We start from the raw sequence: 19,387 nt of genomic DNA, 5'->3' as shown, positions 1-19,387 counted from the left end.
AGACATAGTATCTGCTGCATTAGTTGTGTGGTGAGAGAAAAAATTTGCAACCTCGTCATTGTTAAAGAAAACTGTAAGAAATTGGTCTCCGCTTTCATGGTGAAAAAGTTGGATCTGACTACTCAGGAATACTCCCAACCCTATTCTTGGACGTAGTTGAAGAAAGGAAATGAGATATGAGTGGATCAGCAGTGTAAGTAGAGTTTTTCTTTGGATACCAACTATAGGACCAAGTGTGGTGTGATGTGGTATCTATATACCTGTCATATCCTGTTGGATGGACCATAACAGTTCAATCGCAGGACGCAGCACGATGGGTTCAAGAACACTTGAGCGTTCAAGGAGGGGAAACACATCATTCTCTTACCCATCAAGGATTTTGGAAGAGAAGCTACACCTGTCGAGGATAAATCTGAGGCCCCACGCACAACTTTTCTGTAGTCGGTTCGAGAAGCCCCAATGGCACTAGCCTTAATAGTCTTAGAGAAGACCGAAAAGACAAATCCACCGAAGATGGTCCAGTTGTTATTAGTTGAGTTTCAAAAAGTGATGGCCGACAACCTACCAGATGGTTTGCTGATGTTGAGGGATATCTCACATGCCTTAGATCTTAGCCCAAGGTCAGTGTTGCTAAATAAGCTTGCATACAGGTTGAGGCCAGCGGAGTACGACTTACATCAGCAGGTGCAAAATCTCATTACTAGAGGATTGGTGAGAAAGAAAGTGCTTGCTTGTGCATTGTTCTCATGTTGATGGTACCCAAGAAGAATGGATCGTGCAAGATGTGTATCGATAGTCGAGCTATCAACAAGATCACCATCAAATACCAATTCCTTATAGCTCATTTCAATGACCTAATAGATTAATTACATGGAGCCATAGTCTTTTCAAAGATTGATCTGTGCAACGACTACCATCAAATCAGAATGAGGTCAGGGGATGAATGGAAGTCTACCTTCAAGACCCGAGACAGGTTAAACGAGTGGTTTTCAAGCCATTTGAGTTGATCAATGCACCTAGCACATTCATGAGGCTGACGAATCAGGTGTTTCGAGTTTACATTGGAAAGTTTAAGGTTGTTTATTTCGACAACAACATCCTTCTCTACAACAGTTCAGAGAAGCACTTGCAGCATTTGAGGGGAATTTTTGAGGTTTTGCAATAAAAAAGCTATATACCCACTCAAAGAAGTGCCACTTCATGAAGGCTTTGGTCTATTTTTTGGGTTATATTGCATCCGTTGCAGGACTTCAAATGGACCCTATGAAGATAGAGGCGATTGTGAGTTGGACACCCCCATAATCTTTTATTGAGGTGAGACAATTTTTGGGGTTAACGCTCTTTTATAGGCAGTATATCAGGAACTTCGGCACCATCACAGCTCCCCTGACAAAGCCTTTGAAGAGAGAAAAGTTTTAGTGGAGGGGGGCAACCGAGTTCCGTTTAACGCCCTAAACGAGGAAACGGGCCCAAGTGTTAGCTTTATCGGACTTCAAACAGTTGTTTGAGGTAAAGTGTGACTCATTGGGATGGATCCGGGTCAAGGTCATGGTATGTACATAATGGTTGATCCGATCGTACGTTGATTTATATTCTTTCTTCTTTTCTTCCTCAAGGAGATCTCGAACTAAGGTGTCTTTCAATTTCTTGTTTGTTATCTTTGTCATCTTTTCCTCGAACTAAGGTGTCTTTCAATTTCTTGTTGTTATCTTTGTCATCTTTTCTTCTTCGGAGCTATCTTCCAAGTCAATGTTGATGATCGGATCCCTCCGTTCAACAATCTTGTTAACTCTCCCTCGCCCTTGTCCCCGGTCTTGATCTCGGTTGTGAAGGCCGAAAGAGCTTTCATCATCTCGTTGTGCAGGAGCGGTAGGAGATCGATGATACGGAGTCGACTGGTCCCTTTCTTGCAATTCTTTTACATCTTCAATTTTTCTTGGCACGACGTCTCTGGAGAAGACTGTCTTCTTTGGGGGTGCATAATAGGCGACATCTTCATGAATACCTATCTCATGCACTGCGAACGATTGTATATCTCCCTTGATGCACCGTTCCTGACCTCCTTCATTGTACTTTATGCACTGGAGTAGAGATGACGGGATCATCTTGTATTCATGGATCCAAGGTCGACCCAGTAAGGCGTTGAACGAAGTCTCTGAATCTATGATGTGAAACTTTGGGGTCGTTATTAGTTCATCGATCCTCATTGACAGTGTTATCGATCCAAGAGCTCTTTCCTCTTTCTAATTGAAGCCTCTTAACATCATCTTGTCAGTTGAAAGCTTGTGGGTGTCAATATCCAAGTAGGCTAATGTCCGTAAATTCATTATGTTAATTGATGCTCCCGGATCAACTAACATCCTGGGAAGTATGAATATGTCGACGTTCACAGAAATGTAGAGGGGTCTGTTGTGGTCGGTTGTCCCAAGCAACAAGTCATCATCTGTAAAAGTAACATTGGATTGTTTCTTTAACGAACAACCCTCGTCCACGGAGCTGATGGTCAACTGAGATAAGCAAATTTTGGGGTCGAGCAAAGGGCTAACCAGAGCTTCTCTCATCTCCTTTGACAGGATCAAAGCATCGTAAATGCTTAGTTTGGCTGGCAGCTTTCGCGGATGGGCTAGGATGTTATATTCCACTTTGTTATTCGAGCCTCCAGATTCCTCCCGAACATGTGTCTCTTCCATTGATGGAGCTGGCTCTTCATGAGCAGGTATTTGTTTTTCTTTCGTAGTTGGACCCGTTATTGGGGGTAACACCTTTCTTATTCTCAAATATACCTCTTTTATTTCTTTCATCACTTGGGTCAGGCCCAGAGGTTTCTCTTCTAGAGTGTTGGTTGGCTCTTCTAGCATTGTCTCTGAATCTGATAGCTCTAACTCAATTGCAATTGGCATTCCTTGGAATTCAAAAACGTGTGCTTCGCTACTTGAGCTGTCATAACCTATGTTGTCAACGTCTTCTTTAGTCGTGTTAAAAGGTTCATTAGGATTTAGTATAATTTGAGGATCGTCGAGAGAATTGAAATTCGTATCATATTGGTTGTTAATTATGTAATCACCAGAAACAGTAAGAACGTAGCCAAAATTAAAATTCTTTGCATTATGTGACTCCGGAGGGACAAAGAAAAAATCATACAAAGTGAATGGTTTAAGATATTTCTCCCCCAAATCCGAAACAACCAATCGTGAAAAAGCAACCCCTACTCTACTCTTCGCACTACCAATCTCTATCCTCTTGAAACATTTCTTTTTTTTCTCTTGCAGTGGTGACTTCTCCGGTGTGCTTGACGGCGTTGGCTTGGTAGGTTGTAGACATCAAGCCTAACTGCAAACCTCCGCCACATGTAACATAGGGGTCGATCGGAACTATACCCAGCCGAAATCATATTGACCGAACCTTGTTCAAGTTCTTTCAAATATTCCTTCGGAATTGTGATATTCCCGTTTCTGTAGTTCCTCTCGAGCCATCCTTTGAAACTGAAGCAATTTTCTATAGTATGCCCCAACATCCTGTGGTATGGGCATTACATGGGGTGATCTGTCTTGCCAACTTCGTCTGGTTTCTTTGGCTTTGGCAAAACAAACTCGGACTTCTTAATCAAATTTCTGAACATCTTACCTGCTGCACTGCATCATCTTTGAATGAGTAGACTCTGTTCAGTCGGTCAGCCATGGAAGGACCCTGTCCTCTGTCTATTCGGTAAGTTCCTTGCTGGTATTGTGACTGATGGTGTTGTTGGTTATCTGTTGACCAAACTGTTGGGTGGGATGTGGACGTTGGTACATCTGTCGAGGTTGTTCTACCTGAATCTGCATTGGCTGCTTGCCTTTGTCGACTGCTACTACCATCCCAAATCTCTTTTCGAATGTCTTTGTGGGCTTTGGTTTGTCAACTTTTTCCAAGAATCCAAGTTACTTAGCCTCCTCTTGCAGACTTGCAACTTTACTGAGCAGCTTTTCAAATGTTTTAATTGTAAATCTTTTGAGTATGAAAGTTACTGGACCATGAATGCTCTTAAATAAGATCTCAATTGCATGCTGCTCCTACAATTTTGGCTCGCACTTCATACTTAAATTCCTCCACCGCAGAATGTATTCTACTAGAGTTTCTGTCGGTTTCTGTCGCTCCACTACAAGATCACCGACGGTGATATAGTGATGAGCTCAAGCAAACCTCTTGAAAAACATGTTCTCCAACTCTATGAATGTCTTTATTGACCCATTACGCAGTTGTGCATACCAATCAAAAACGACCCCGGATAGACTGCTCACAAACTGACGGAATAATAATGCTTCGCTGCTCCCTGTGTTGCAGCTTGCTCGGAAGTGCGCAACATGCTGACGAGGGTTCCCTGTTTCATCAAATGTTTTGAATGTAGGTGGTACGAAGCCCTTTGGGTACGACACTACATCAAATTTCGTCTACCATTTGGAATCGATGCTCCTCCTTTGGATTGGGCTAAAGCTTCCCTTATTGTTCAACCATCTGTTTGATGTCCTTTTTTCGATATTGTGTTCTGGGTTGACATTTTATTTTCAACTGCAATATGAAAGATTTCTAGTAGGTTTGCTTCTGGAAAGAATACTCTCGGAGATTAGGGTTGATTATGAAGTGCAGTTATAACGGTCATCATCTCCTCCATCTTTCTCTCCATCCAGATAATATGTTCATCCCTTTGTCGGATGGCTCTCCGCAACTCATCATCGGCATTCTCCTCAGTGGGCGAAGGAGCATCGCGCAATGACGCGGAGGCTCAAGTCTCAACCACTAGGATTTCTGTGAAATCTTCATCCATATGATCCGACAAATCGCATTCTTCATCACTGACGTTTCCTTGTTCTTTTGACAGTTTAGTGATAAGTGATTTCAGTGATATAAGCCCTAAGCTTCTCCAATGTGTCTTCAATCGATTTCCCCTTAATGATCTTGAGATCGACTGGGGACTGTTGTCGTACATCTTCTATTAACACTGGCTTTGACACGACCGGAACACTAGAAACTGGGGCATCGAGACATCCTTTTGATCCATGTTGCGGCACCAATCCAGCAACATTAGGTTTCCGCAACCTCTTCTTCAAAACCAAAGTCTAGAGACTAGACGTCTCGTTGGTGGCCTCAGCTCTCCGGGATAAGTCGCAATCCCTAACACGCGGTCCGGATGCGTTAACAAGCGATCTTTTGTCATTGTCTATCTTTTGAGGTTCTCCCTTTGTGGCGGCAAGTGGTGTCCTTGGACCCAAGCGAAACTGGATCGGTCGGTGCTCTGCGGGCTTCCGTGAGGCGACAGCAGTAAAAACATGAGTAGCAACGATATTAGAACGTTCTCCCAAGCGAAGCTTAACGGGAATACGAGGCTGTTGTGCTCTTCCCCTCCGGGCAAAATCATGTGATTGAATGGTAGATTCATCTTTTCTCAGAATCTCTGCTCGGACTCGGGGCAATATAGCACACCCCATCCTTCTTATTATCTCGGCAACGGAGCAACGCTCCTTTCGGGCCAATCTTTCGAAAACCAAGCGGGTCTGTGCAGAAGGCTCAGATCTCTTTCTCTTATAGCCTTGGTGGTGAGGCGGTGACGGCGTTGCGGCAGCAATCCTATGAGCACTCTCCTTCTCGAGAGCGGCGGACAATGGGTGAAACATGCTTCCTCCAAGAAGAGATGCAGTCTCAGACAACCCAACTTCCTCCTGCTGAGGAATTTCTTTGGACTAAACAGTTTTCAAAGCTTCTGCCCTTTTAGCTTTCAGAATCTTACGGTTGCGGTTCCTCCGTTGAGTCCTGGTAAGTTGACCGGACTTCGAACTAAAACCAATTTCAAACACAGATGGCGGTGAGATAATGGCAAGAACGAGATTTTCCTTATACAAAATTCCCTTTCCTTGAGACACTGGTGGGGCAGCAGGTGCAGCCATAGTAATCCCAATAGGAGTGACAGTGACGGACTTTGCAGAAACGAGGACAGTTCTGGAGTAACAGGGGCAGCTGACTTAATGGGTGCAGTAGTGACCTTCACCCACTTAAGGGAAGGGAAGTCTTGCCCACAGTTCAAGTTAAATTCAGTGGACAGCTCCTGGACATCCGGGGCAATGACTTTTATTATGACGAACGGGGCCTTGTCGAGTACTAATTCGAATTTGTTAAATCCAGACACAAACTTAATCTTGGATCACACCTGGCGGGCATCCCTGCTGGTAGGCATGTTGCACGAGAAGGTCAACGTTGGAGATGACATCTTTCCTGTAAGTAGAAAAATTGTTGAATGTCAGAGGAGTACTGCGCTCTATTTCCGGGTGAAATAACTTAGCTAAAAGCACAAAAGTTGACAAAATTGTCTTATGAACTGGGCGTTTTTTTCAAACTTATCAAAGTGATTTTGTCTTGAATTTTTATTTGTTGTTGTCATGTTGTGTCTTTTGTTCAAAATTTTATCAAATTCTTTAACTGTGGATGTTTGTTTTGATGTTTGTTTTGGGCATTAGGTTGTGAAGTTTTAATATTATCGAGGAAAGTTTCAAAGGTAAAATTTGAGGTGACTTGTGAAAAGAACAAGCCGAACTCGGAAGAGAGATGAAACAATAATGAGGTACAGGACCCTAGAGATTCCTGAACCCCTCTGCTTAAGGATGGTTAAGCAGATGGACCTGAAATCCAAGAACAGTTGACCATACTGACTCAAGGAAGAAATGAGCACAGTATGTCAACGGAAGAACAGCAATCCGACCCACGAGAGATATGGACATATTGTCGATGTATGAAGACAAAACCTCTTGATCAAAATGGAGAGAACTAGTCCCCAACGGAGTCGCTAGAAATTTGTGGTCAACTTTTTTATTTTTTAAAAATATTAAAATAATTTTGAAATTTTAATTTAATATAAGAGGTATATAGTTTGGATTTTGAAAGTAGCGTGTTTTAATTTTCGAAAAATGAGATCAAATATGGATCTCATTCGTCCAATAGTTTGCATAATCGTGTCTAATGTCGTGAATACTACACATATCCGAAAGGTGAGTGTATATGTCGGTGGTAGACCCAATTCTGCAAATTAAGAGATTTATGGCATCTGTTTGGCCTGCGAACTTTTTTTATGTGTAACCGACAAGTTCTCCTATTTAATATAAATATTAAATAGATTTTATTTTACCTGGATTCAAAATTTCCTATAGATGCAAGCCCCTATAGTTAATTACATCTCAAATGACGGGGATCGCCTGAGAAAACTCTCGATAGTGATTAATGGTACCAGTCTTCAAGATCTGAAGGTTTAGGTTTTCACGATAGGACATAGAAAAACAAATGAGTGTGACTCAAGTAGGAACAGTTATTTTCAAGAGTCCAAAAGAAAGAGAAGGTAGGGGATGTCACAGATCATGAGCAGAAACCTCAGTGACTTCCCAAACTATCATAATGTGCAGCTGAGTTTTGGAGACGATGTTATTTAGGTGTTTAATCCTGTCAATTTTACTATTTTGGACTTACACTTGCATGATAACTGGTTATACAAATAGCTCGCAAAGATATGAGGGTTTACGTCGTAACGAACGACATCCTCAGAACCTAAAGTGAATTAGGACTTACGTTGCACAACATAATTGTGCAGAAGCCTAAAAAAGGGATGAGAATTTAGCAAGCTACATCGAAGTCAAATGGGTTGTGAATTAGACTAAGGAGAGAGTTTAGCTGCTGTAGACTTGTTTTGTTGTTCTCGAAATGAAGACCACCTCCATTTGTAGTCTGCTCCAAGCTCCATGTCACGCTGCCCACGAAGTTGCTCCAAGCTCCAGTTGTAGTGATGGCTCCAGGGTTTCAGGGTTTGAGATTGCTGATTTATGTTTCTCAGTTTTTGTGTCAAAGTTTGGTTTTTTTTTGTTTCGATTTTGGTTTCAGTTCTGATTTTGCATGCAGAATAATCAAATTGCAGGTAAATAAAAGATATTTGAAAGATAAAATGTAGTAAAGTAAAATGTTGTAGATAAACTGTAAAAGCGTACCTGGGCATCTGCTACTGTTGCGTGATTAAATATGATTTGCAGCAGATTTAAACACACTTACAAGAAAAATAAATAAGGCGAGAAAACCTAGAATGAAAGTCAGAAAAATGAGTCGTAGAAATCATAAGCAAAATAAACACTTAGTCACATATGAAAGACCAAGACTGAGTGTAAGACATTGGTAGAAGTGGGAGCTTAGAGCTAGATTTTGTGCTTCTCGATCTTGAACAAGAGTTACCAGCCCGACAATCTACGGAGGACAGTCCTTAACCTCAATCCAAGTGACTAGCCGTGGACCTTTATAAATTTTCATAGAAATATTCGTTGATTTTCATGCAAAAGTTGTTGTTTAAGTCATTTTTATACAGAGTTCTTTTTAACATGCAAAAGAGATTTTTGTTATATTTTTGTAAATATTTTGTAAAGTCATGTAGTCCACAGGCTAGTCACTCTAATCGTGCTAGAACTACGAACAACTCAGAGTTCTTTTTAACATGCAAAAGAGATTTTTGTTATATTTTTGTAAATATTTTGTAAAGTCATGTAGTCCACAGGCTAGTCACTCTAATCGTGCTAGAACTACGAACAACTTAAGAGTGTCGGAGGCAACGATCCCACCAAGAATCGGCGAATAGTATCATTGATCCTTTCCTCTTTGTTAATGAAGATCCTTGAGGTAGGAGATATTATTCTAATAATTTGACTTTGTATCCCTCATTTAAGCATACATAAGCAATGTCGTCATCGCCCTCGCCACTTAAACCATAGATTTATCTTAGTCCAGTGATCCATATGTGGAATTAATAAATTTCTCCGATTGTCAGGAGAATTTGAGTATAATATCCAAGCTCAAATCCCGGTGCACTGGGTTTCACTATAGGTCAAGTCATGACGGGAATTTCACTATTGATTTAACTAAAGAAGCATGGACTACGCTTCGGTACATCCTCATGTCTAGTGTTTTAATCAGTTTGTGAATCAGGGTCAAGTGTCAAATTTCATTATTTATTTGAAAATTAGGTGGATGAACGTTCGCCTAGAGTGTGCTCCTAAAATCTAGGAAGCCTACACTGAAAAATAGATGGATGAACTCTCATCTAGAGTGAGCTCCTAAAATCTAGGAACACTATATTGAAAAATAGGTAGATGGGCTCTCACCTAAGGTATGCTTCTAAAATTTAAGAAACCTACACTGACAATTAGGTAGATGAGCTCTCACATAGGGTATGCTCCTAAAATCTAGGAGGCCTCCACTGAGAATTAGGTAGATAAGCTCTCACCTAGGATGTGCTCCTAAAATCTAGGAAGTATGCATTTTAATTTGTGTTTAAAGTGATTTAAAGTGTTCTGATTTAAAGTGATTTAAAGTGTTCTACCCTCAATTAAGTATTTTTCAACTAATCCTCAAATATTTCTAAGTGTCTTCCAAGTAATTAAATCAGAAATTCTCATTTTTTTATTTAACAATTTAAGAATAAATAAAGCAAAAGGAGGTTGACCCGCTTCCAAAACTAGTAAAGCCGGAGAGGGAAAAAATGTAGGTGAGTCAGTCTAAAAGCGTTTAAATGATAATCAAGTGAAACTCAAAACAGTAAATAAAGCTCCTCAAATCCAGCCCCAAAACAATAGACAAAGCTCTCCAAATCCAACCCCAAAACAGTAAATAAAACTCTCCAACTCCAGCCCCAAAACAGTAAATAGAGCTATCAAAATCAGCCCACAAAAACAGTAAATAAAGCTATCAAAATCAACCCAAAAAAACAGTGAATAAAGCTATCAAAATCAGCCCCGAAGCAGTGTCAAAATGGTGCCCAAACGGTGTCAAAACCATGTCAAAATTAGCCCACAAAATGTCTCAAACAACACTTAATTATGTTCCAAATATCATGTTAGCCCATACAACACCTACATTTTTAAACAACACCCCAAACAGCTCTCACAACAATCCAGAAATCTCACAACACTCCAGAAACTCTCACAGCATTTTTAACACCTCCAAACAGTAATTCGCAGCACTTATAAGTTACCTACAGCAGCCCAAACCACAATGTCAGCACCCAAACAGCTCTCACCGCTCTCCAAAAGATCTCATAGCACTATAAAAGCTCTCACAGCATTTTTAACACCTCCAAACCATAATTCGCAGCACTCGTAAGCTAAATACAGCACTTAATTAATTCACAAAATATATTTTTTAGAAGTTCCAAAAATCAGTAATTAAATGGAGCGCAAAATCTGCCTTTCAAGACTCCAAAAAGGTACATAAACTGATTCAAAATAGTGTGCAAATCAGCATCAAAGTAGTGCATAAAACCCTCAAAATTAGCTGGTAAACCAGCCCCAAAACGACCCTATGCCGCACTAAAAAACTGCACTCAAACCGTCTCCAAATCAGCTCTTTTAAAAGCTCCAAACAACATTTTCAAATCCCTAGAACATAAAAAAACGAAGAGCCAAAACAGTTCCAAAACCGTGTTCAAAACCACCATAAAACGATGTCGTTGTGCATGTAAATTCCCCTAAACTTTTGGATGAAATATTTAAAACTTTTTCTTTTCATTCTTTTCTGGAGCGGTGATATTCAAATATAACAAAAAAAATGATCCATATAACTAAAAAGAATAAATATGCTAACTCTAGCAAATTGATAATGGAAACCAGTAATGTCAACCACATCAAAGAAGACTCTTCGTGTCAGCTTTACTATCACAGGTTAAATGCATTAAGGCTCACTTCCAGTTGCCAAACAAAAGTTGAAGTATGAATTCATCAAAAATAACATGTTCACAAATATTGAATCATCCTAACCAGCAAACTGATCAAAAAAATGAAATGATAGGAGTTTTAAAGCATGAGAAAAATCTTTGTACACCAGCCACACAATTGTAAAAAAAAAATTTAAACAGAGCAATTCATATCTTGACATTGTCTAAACAATATGACATAATCAAATTGAACTAGGTTTCGTCCAATGCAAGGCACAATTAGTTTTGGAGAAATAATAACAAACAATTTAAGGTGTGGAAGCATAATTCTCTCTAACCATGCAATTCATTTTTTTTTCCAGAAAACAACAGGAAAATTAGAGTATTATCTAATGCAAATAAATGTTCAGGTATTAAGAACAGAAAAAGACATCATTAAAATTACCTCCAGTGCCAGGCCCGACCCACATGAAATATGCAAAGGAGAAACTGCGCGTGGGAGTGTGGCAGACGATATACGAGAGCTGAACAGTTTCGTGCAGAGGAGAGGCGAACGGGGTTGTTCGGTCGAGCGAGGAAGGAGACGGGATCAAACGAGAGGAAGCCGAGCAGGAGACACGAGCCGAGCGGGAGGAGGGAGTCGGGATCGAGAGAGGAAGAGGGAGATAGGATCGGTCGCAAGGAAGAAGGGGATGGGTTCGTTCGCGAGGAAGAGGGAGTTGGTCTCGTTCGCGAGGAAGAGTAAGGAGTGAACGAAACGAGTTTTTTTTTTTTTTTTTTCCGGTGCAGAGGGGAAGAAGAGGGGAGCTCGCGAGAGGGGGAGGTGAGACAGGCAAGCGCGTAGAGCGGGAAGCAGGGCTTTGGTCGCAGGGAGGAGAAGATGAATGCTGGCAGAATTTCAGTGGAGTCGCCAGAGAGGGAGCTAGTTGGGGATTGTGTCGAATGAATCCTTCTGTCGAGGCCAATTAGTATAGTTGAATATTCGAGCGAGCCCTTACGTGAAAGTTTTAGTGTGGAATTGAATACCTTCCTTGAGCAGCGGAGACTTAATTGGAAAAGAATTAATCTTTAATTATATCCAATTATTGTGGGATTAAATGATATATTTGAAATTTTAAATTTTAAATTTTAAATTCGTGAGCTAAAATGATTAGTCTGTGCTTAGCCCATATCCAGCCCAAGTCAAACTCGAGTTGAACCTAGGTTGAGCCCGGGCCCACACCTGCTAATTAAAAAAAACGTGCATCGACTTTTGTGTGATCTACTTGTGCGCGGAATTATAGTGATATGGGTGTCCTTTCTGACTAAAGTCGACGTTCCGGGCGCGCCAGCGTGATCTGTTTCGTCATCCGGGGTCATCCGAACAAATTTGTCGACGGTCGAGCCAAAAATGTGTCAACTTCGTACGTGGTGTAGCGAGTGCATGGCTGAGTCACGGAGGGTTCACCTAAAGCCGTCTGATCTTGTATGAACTCATTTTCGGGCCCCCTACGTGTTGGTCCTTAGCCCTTGCAACTAGAAGTTGAATGCTTGGAACCCACTCATGCGAGTTCTTCATGCGAGTTCTTCACAAAAATAAGTCAAGATGTGGTTTGAAGTTCTACGAGATGTGGGCTCTATTACTAGTCTGCTAAGATGGTCAACAAGAGAGTCCTAAGGCTAGATTTTGGGTTTTGGGAGTAGGAAACTAAAACCTCACTAAAAATGAGGTCAACAGGGGCGTGGAGCGGTAGGTCCAACGGTACAAAATTTGTCACCTAGCCAAGGCCCGAGGACAAAGCATGGGTCTATACACCCCATTCAGGCCTCAAGGTCTCGATGTCGCCCACCACCCAACTAGTTTTAGTTACTATTTCTCCTTAAGCTGCAGCATCACCGCTTCGACCTCAACTCTAGTTGAGCTCGTGTTGAGTCTTTATTATTCCTAATTCCAAGTGTCACTGATTATAACCTATATCTGCTCTTAATAATAATATTTGATTTTCCTATTGTAGTTTGGGTTTAAGTCAGGTATTAGGTTAAGAATCTAGAATGCAAGTGTTGCAACAATACTAGACCTAGAAATTTGATAAGAAGCAAAAATAGATGTCTTGCAGTGCCACTAGAGATGGCCAGAATCCTCTTAAGATAAAGTCCCATCAAGAAAAAGTGCAAAAGATGGAAGTGCCAACAATCATGATAAAGCAGTCACCATTCTGAAATGAAGAGGAAACCCCCTTTAGCAATTAGCCAGTCACCATTCTGAAAGATGAGTATACTGATTTCAATGACAACAACAAAAAAGCTTTGCCTCTAGAACCACGATGACTACAACCACCACAAACACTTGTAGCAAGGAAATATTGGACAAACATTGGCTAAGAAGGCTAGAGGTAAGTGAATTAAAAAACTCGAGACAAGATAATGTTAATGTTGATACTGGTGAAGCAGGGCCATCATCTGAGATCGAGCACATTGAAGGGAAGCATGAAGCTCCAAAAGATATTTGACAAGAACAAATTTCTAATCAAAACTTTTCAAGAGAGTTGGATCGTTAATGAAGGCTTGTATCGAAGAAATTCATCAAATTTCTCTCATAAGGTATAGTGTAACATTCCTGAAGAGGCTAACCATGTTGTTGAAGAAAAAAGATTTTAAAGGTTAGTGTTTAGACATTAGAAACATTATTTTCCAAGAAATACGGGTAACAAGAAAGTCACAAATTTTCTTCGCCGTGTCTTGAAACATGATCAATGCAATGAAAAATTGAAGAATATTGAATAGCCAAGTAAGAATACCATCATCACCAAATGCCTTCCATTTAGATATAGTGTTTGTGCCTTCGGGTGTGAGAAGAGAAGCATCCAAGTGTTGAAATTTTCCATCAGGCCCAACAAGGAACCAGAAAAACCTCAACCACAACAGATAGTAGATATCATTAAATTTCGTATTGATACCGATGGTGGAGAGTTTTGGCTCAAGAAGAGATGGAGTGGCCATAGCATTATAATAAGAGATGTGCAAAGAATCTTAATAGAAATCAGATCGTAGCAGTGAGAAAGGATAGGGAAGAGCAAACACTAAGTTGCGAGTCAGAAAACTGAGTAGCACGCAGAACAAGTAAGAAAACTGAGTAGCAAACATAATGAGCAAGGGTTGAATAGAAAGAGAGGGAAGGAGAGGAGTATGAGACTGGACAAAACTTGAGGTTGTATTAACCTTGTTTTGCCAGGTTGAATGAGGAGAAATGTTAGATATCATTTATTAGTAGAAAAGGGTAGCTTGTATATCGACAAATAGGATGACTAATGATAGGCAAGAAATAAAACAAAAAATATCTTTAATTAAGAGAATAAAATCATAAACAAAGAATGATTAAAGATTTCCTATAATTCTATATTCAAACAAATATTCTCCAACAGACGAAAACAATCTAAAAAATATGGCATAAGTATGCATTCAAGTGCTTAAAAAAGTATAAGTTAAAGCATATTAAGCCAGAGGATTATTCTATGCTATTGAAGGTTTTCAATGCTGAAACTGTTCTGAAAATTAACAATAACAAGGTAAGGGGCCATTTGGGCTCACTTTTGTTTTTCGTTTTTTTGTTTTTTGTTGTTTTTACTCTTATTTTGTTTTGTTTATATTTTGATTTGAAATAAAAGATATTTGATTGCAATGATTGTTTTTAACAACACTCATTTTGAGTGCTTTTAAAAACGAGTTGATTTAATTTAAAAAAAAAAGAAAAAATACACTAAACAAATATATTTAAAAAAAATAAAAGAAAAATAAAAAATAAAAACAAAAAAACAAATTGATGCCAAATGGGCCCCTGTCTTCTAAGCATAGCAAAAAAAAAAGAAAAATCATCTCATTTTTACAATGAAGAGATAATTTAAAACATGCAAGAAAATAAAAATAATACCTTGATGGTAGCTAAACCTTTGGAGAGTTTTGCAATCCTTTCAAAAAGTTTCCTTGCTTGATAAGAATTATTTGTATCAGCCAAATCTTTCTTTATTTGAGAGATTCTTGCCTGAATCTCAGGCCTCATTATTGGATCTGCAACAATAGTAGTCGAATTGGCAGTTATGGTTACCTTTTGTGCAATACCAAGCTGGTCGGAATTGACGCCATCAAGAGCCAATCCCAAATCTTGAGCAAGAAAATCTGCACCTGTTTTCAGCAATTCAGTGTCAGGGCTAAAGGAGTATAAAATGAAATAAGATTTAGTGAGGGAGGCAACTCCCACAGATCTAAGACAACTAAATTGTGCGAAAGATTAATGTTATAAAAAAAAGCTACACCATTCTTGCAATCACCAACAACAACCATCTATATACTATCTAGTAAAGGAATAGAAAGCTTCATTTTGAAATGTTGTTCTCTCTTATCTTTTAGAATTAAGAAATTCAAAAAGTGAGAAAGTAACTCATCTAAGGAGCATAGTGGGCGTGCAAATTGTACTGGGTGTGCTACTCTTCTCAAGCTTCTTCTCACACAGAGTGGCTCTGTCCAGCTCCTGACTAAACTGCTCCACTCCCTGAGGAGTGGGAGTGGAGTTCCAACTGTGGGTGGTTGTCTGACTAGAAGTGGTTGTTTATTTTGCTTATGTTTTTTGTCTACTTTCAGTGCTAAAATTTGCACGTCCCTCGCTGTCTAATAGGGTTGCAATTGAACCACATAACTGGTAACGAGCTTCAGGCCTCCCAAATATCTGGTTATGATGTGCTTCTCTATCTTCTTCGACTCACACTTCAACTTAAGCTACATAAATTCTATCGTGTAATCCTCCACTGAAATCTCCTTCAGCTGCAGGTGGTAAAACTTGAAGAAAATATCCTAGCGATAATGTGGGGATAGTTACTGTCGATGCAACTCCCATTTCATCTTCTACAATAAGTGATTTTGTCATATCCTTCTCTCTGCCCCTACTTCTGCAGGTTCTCCCGCCACAAAGAAGCATTCTTCTTCAGCGGCAAGTTTCACACATCTGTCATTGAGCACCACCTTGTATTCAAAAATCTGCTCAACAATCTACATCCACTCGAGGAAATCATCTAGATCCATTATTCACTTGAAATCTGGTAGGTCCACCTTCATTCTCAGATCTTTGTATCCTTCCATTGGGATGTCGCCTATATATCTTCTTACATGCATCTCATCTTTATATCTTCCAGCATACATTTCATCTTTATATCTTCCAACCGACACTGTATCTAGATATCTTCCAATAGACACCCCATCTAGATATCTTCAAACAGGAATCTCATCTCTAAATCTTCCAACGTGTAGTACAGCTCTACGCTTCCGCTAATATTGTACACCAAAGTGTTGTGGCGTGTCTTCTTCTCCACTGAACACATCACCATAGAAGGGATTCAGGTGTATTTTTTGCTCTCCTTCACGGATTTCGCTATTACGGTTGACGGTGATCTGACCCTGGATTCTTTCTTCAATGGCATCGAGCCAATGTAGTACTTAGTTGAGTAGCCGTTGTACGTCCTTCATTGTAAATTCCTGATGAGATTCTGGCAATTGTTTCCTCAAAGTGTGGTTAGGCTTTCATATGTAGGTAGGTGGAACGAGGTGTGTAGGGTGGAGGGAAATAATTTTTTTTTTTTTTTGGGGAGGTGATGGGGGGGAAGCTGGAAACCCTATCATATGACTAGAGTCAACTTGGCTACAATACTAAATGATACTAGACTTAAACCAAATGATAATGAAAATGCAACTTTTATTACCGAAATCAAATAAGATTTACAAACAAAAACACTAAAAACTAGAAAACAACAAAAGATACGACAAACTAATTAGGGCTTAGGTCAACGATGGTGTTGTTGCAGTTTAAGAAGAAAAAACATGCATGCAAGTGGAGGAATGGTTAGAAGGTAGCAAGGGACAACTACGGTTGGTTGTCCGATGGTAGGAAAGTGGGCAGCAACAGCGTACAGTGAGGTGAATGCAGCATGGATGTGGTGGCAAGGCGTTGGAAGGGTCGGGTAGGCTCACGGGAGCAAGGAGAGGAGTTATGGGGCTAGGACATCATCGTCAGTGTTATGAAAAAACGACGGCAATAAAGTGAAAAAACCAAATTGAAAAATTGCAAACCAGAAAATAACACATAGATTAACGAGATTAACGTGATTCGGCGTGATTCGGCTAATTTACCTACGTCCACGGAACTGCAGAGGATTTTATTACTTCGAGAAATTACACCGTCGAATGCCGCAAGTTTACAAAAAAATATTTTTTCTCTTCCTTCCTCTCTCTCTCTTACTCTCTCTCTCTTACTTACTCTCTCTTAACTCTACACCGCAAGCTTCTCTTGTAAGCTTTGTCGAGCCAAGCTTAAGTTGCGGAGGGGTTAACGACGGCAATAAAGTGAAAAAATCAAATTGAAAAATTGCAAACCATAAAATAACACACAGATTAACGTGATTCGGCTAATTTACCTACGTCCACGGAACTGCAGAGGATTCTATTACTTCGAGAAATTACACCGTCGAATGCCGCAAGTTTACAAAAAAACATTTTTTCTCTCCCTTCCTCTCTCTCTCTTCCTTACTCTCTCTTAGCTCTACACCGCAAGCTTCTCTTGTAAGCTTTGTCGAGCCAAGCTTAAGTTGCGGAGGGGTAAAGAGGGCTTGGCATAGCACTTATGACAGGCTAAAAGAGACTATTTAAAGAAAGCAGGAGAGAAGTGGGTGGAGAGAGATAGGTGAGGCGCGGTAAGTGAGGTGGGTAAGTCACAGGCTCCACTTAACAATTCTCCCACTTGAAGACTGAGACACTGACTGCACCACCTATTTGCTGCATCATCTGCTGGCAGTAGCGACATTTTTCTCAATCATGATATCCTCCACTTTTGCAACTCATGGCTCATGTCTTCACGCTGGAAGATCAACTAAAGTCGAGCATAACTTGAGGTTTTCAAGAGTAGCACCCTTAGTCGACATATCAGCGTCAACATAGTCTTATACCTCCGAGCTCTTTCCTAGGTTACTCATGTATCTGCTTACAACTCATTGCATGGGCAATATCCTGCCTCAGCTGAAAGCCCCTTTCAACAAGTCCAGTCTTGTACCTCTTACTGTCATCAAGTGCAATATTCACCCGGTACACCCACTTGTTGTGCAATGTCTTCTTCCCTTTTGGAAGTTCTATCAGCTCCCAAGTCTGATTCCCTGACAGGGAATCTGTCTCCTTCTTCATGGGCAGCTCTCACTTGCTCGAATTTTTATATTGCAAGATCTCTTTATACATTTGTGGTTCTTCACCATCTGTCTGCGAAATAATAAGAATGGGTGCCCCGAACTCACTCTCCTCGTCATTTTCATCACTGTCTTGCACTGTGACATCTGGTAGATCATCAAATCTTATTTTTCTACTATGATCACATGTAGTCATATATAGTGTGTCTGTTCTCTTACCCCGAGTCAGCACCAATGCTACTTTGGTAACCTTCCAAGTGCTATCTGAGAACACTACTGAATGACCACTCTCATTGAGTTGTCCAATAGAAATGAGTTTTCTCTTCAACCCAGGAATGTGTCTGACATTTTGCAAAGTCATTTTGCAAAGTCCATTTGTTTGTTTTTGTTAGGGAGTGTAATATCAATGTCTCTCATTCCCACCACGTTCAGAGTTTTTTCATCAGCCAGATATACCTTCTCAAAGTCACCTGCAACATAATTTCGCATCAACTCCTGGTAAGAAGATGTATGGAAAGAAGCCCCTGAATCTATTATTCAGTCATCAATAAAAATGTAAACTATCAGCGATAGCGCATCTTGTATTTCTTCATTTACAACATTAATGATATCATTCTCGTTCCTTTAGGATTCCTGTAGTTCTTTTTTATAGGATCAGTCTTACCACAATTCGAGCAAGTTGTCCGTTGACCAGACTTTAATTTTGAATTTCCTCTGTTTGAGTTCTTATCCTATGATCTCCTTCTGTCAACATTCAATGTCAAACTAGAACTAGATGTCTCGCCAGAATCTTTCCTGCACACCTCCTCAGCCACAATTAAATCATGAATATCATCATATTTCAATTTATATTTACCTGCAGAACTGCTAACTGTCATATTTATGATTTCCCAGCTATTTGGCAATGAAGTCAACAATATCAGCACACGTATCTCATCATCAAAATCAATTCAAATCATCAAAATCAATTTCAACATACGACAATTGATTTATGATAATATTGAAATCATTCAGGTATAGAGTAACAGACACGTTCCGCCGTTTTCAAATTGAATAACTTTTTCATCAAGTGAATCTTGTTATTCGTCGATGGTTTTACATATATTTATGATAAAGTCGCTATGAGATTGTCGGTCAACTTTTTCGTTTCGATTAGATTGATTTAGATTTATTTGAAAAATATGATATATGAAAATAATTTTTGAGATTTAATTTAAATATAAAAGATATATAGTTTGGGTTTTGAAAGTAGTATGTTTTAATTTTTGAAAAATGAGACCAAATGGATCTCATTAGTCTGATAGTTTGCATAATCGTGTCTGATACCGCGAATACTACACCTTCCCGAGAGATAAGTGTAGACCTCAGCGATAGACCCAATACTGCAAACTAAGAGATTTGTGACATCCGTTTGGTCTGCGAACCTTTTATATATGACCGACAAATTCCCCTATTTAATACAAAGATTAAATAGGGTTTATTTTACCTG

At 39.8% G+C, this 19,387-nt stretch overlaps 1 protein-coding gene across 3 annotated transcripts in view; it reads right to left on the bottom strand.

Moving 5' to 3' along the window:
- The window catches only part of LOC110028727 (ruBisCO large subunit-binding protein subunit alpha), a 40,139-nt gene that overhangs the window by 9,641 nt on the left and 11,111 nt on the right, over positions 1-19,387 (bottom strand). For all 3 annotated transcript variants that reach the window (XM_020730693.1, XM_020730694.1, XM_020730695.1), the window contains one exon: positions 14,610-14,860. In XM_020730693.1, coding sequence (XP_020586352.1) covers positions 14,610-14,860 — 251 coding nt within the window. The remainder of the gene's footprint in view (positions 1-14,609; positions 14,861-19,387) is intronic.

This window comes from Phalaenopsis equestris, unplaced genomic scaffold, assembly GCF_001263595.1.
Source record: "Phalaenopsis equestris unplaced genomic scaffold, ASM126359v1 Scaffold000522, whole genome shotgun sequence".
Taxonomy (NCBI): Eukaryota; Viridiplantae; Streptophyta; class Magnoliopsida; order Asparagales; family Orchidaceae; genus Phalaenopsis; species Phalaenopsis equestris.
This window is presented reverse-complemented; position numbering and strand designations above follow the sequence as displayed.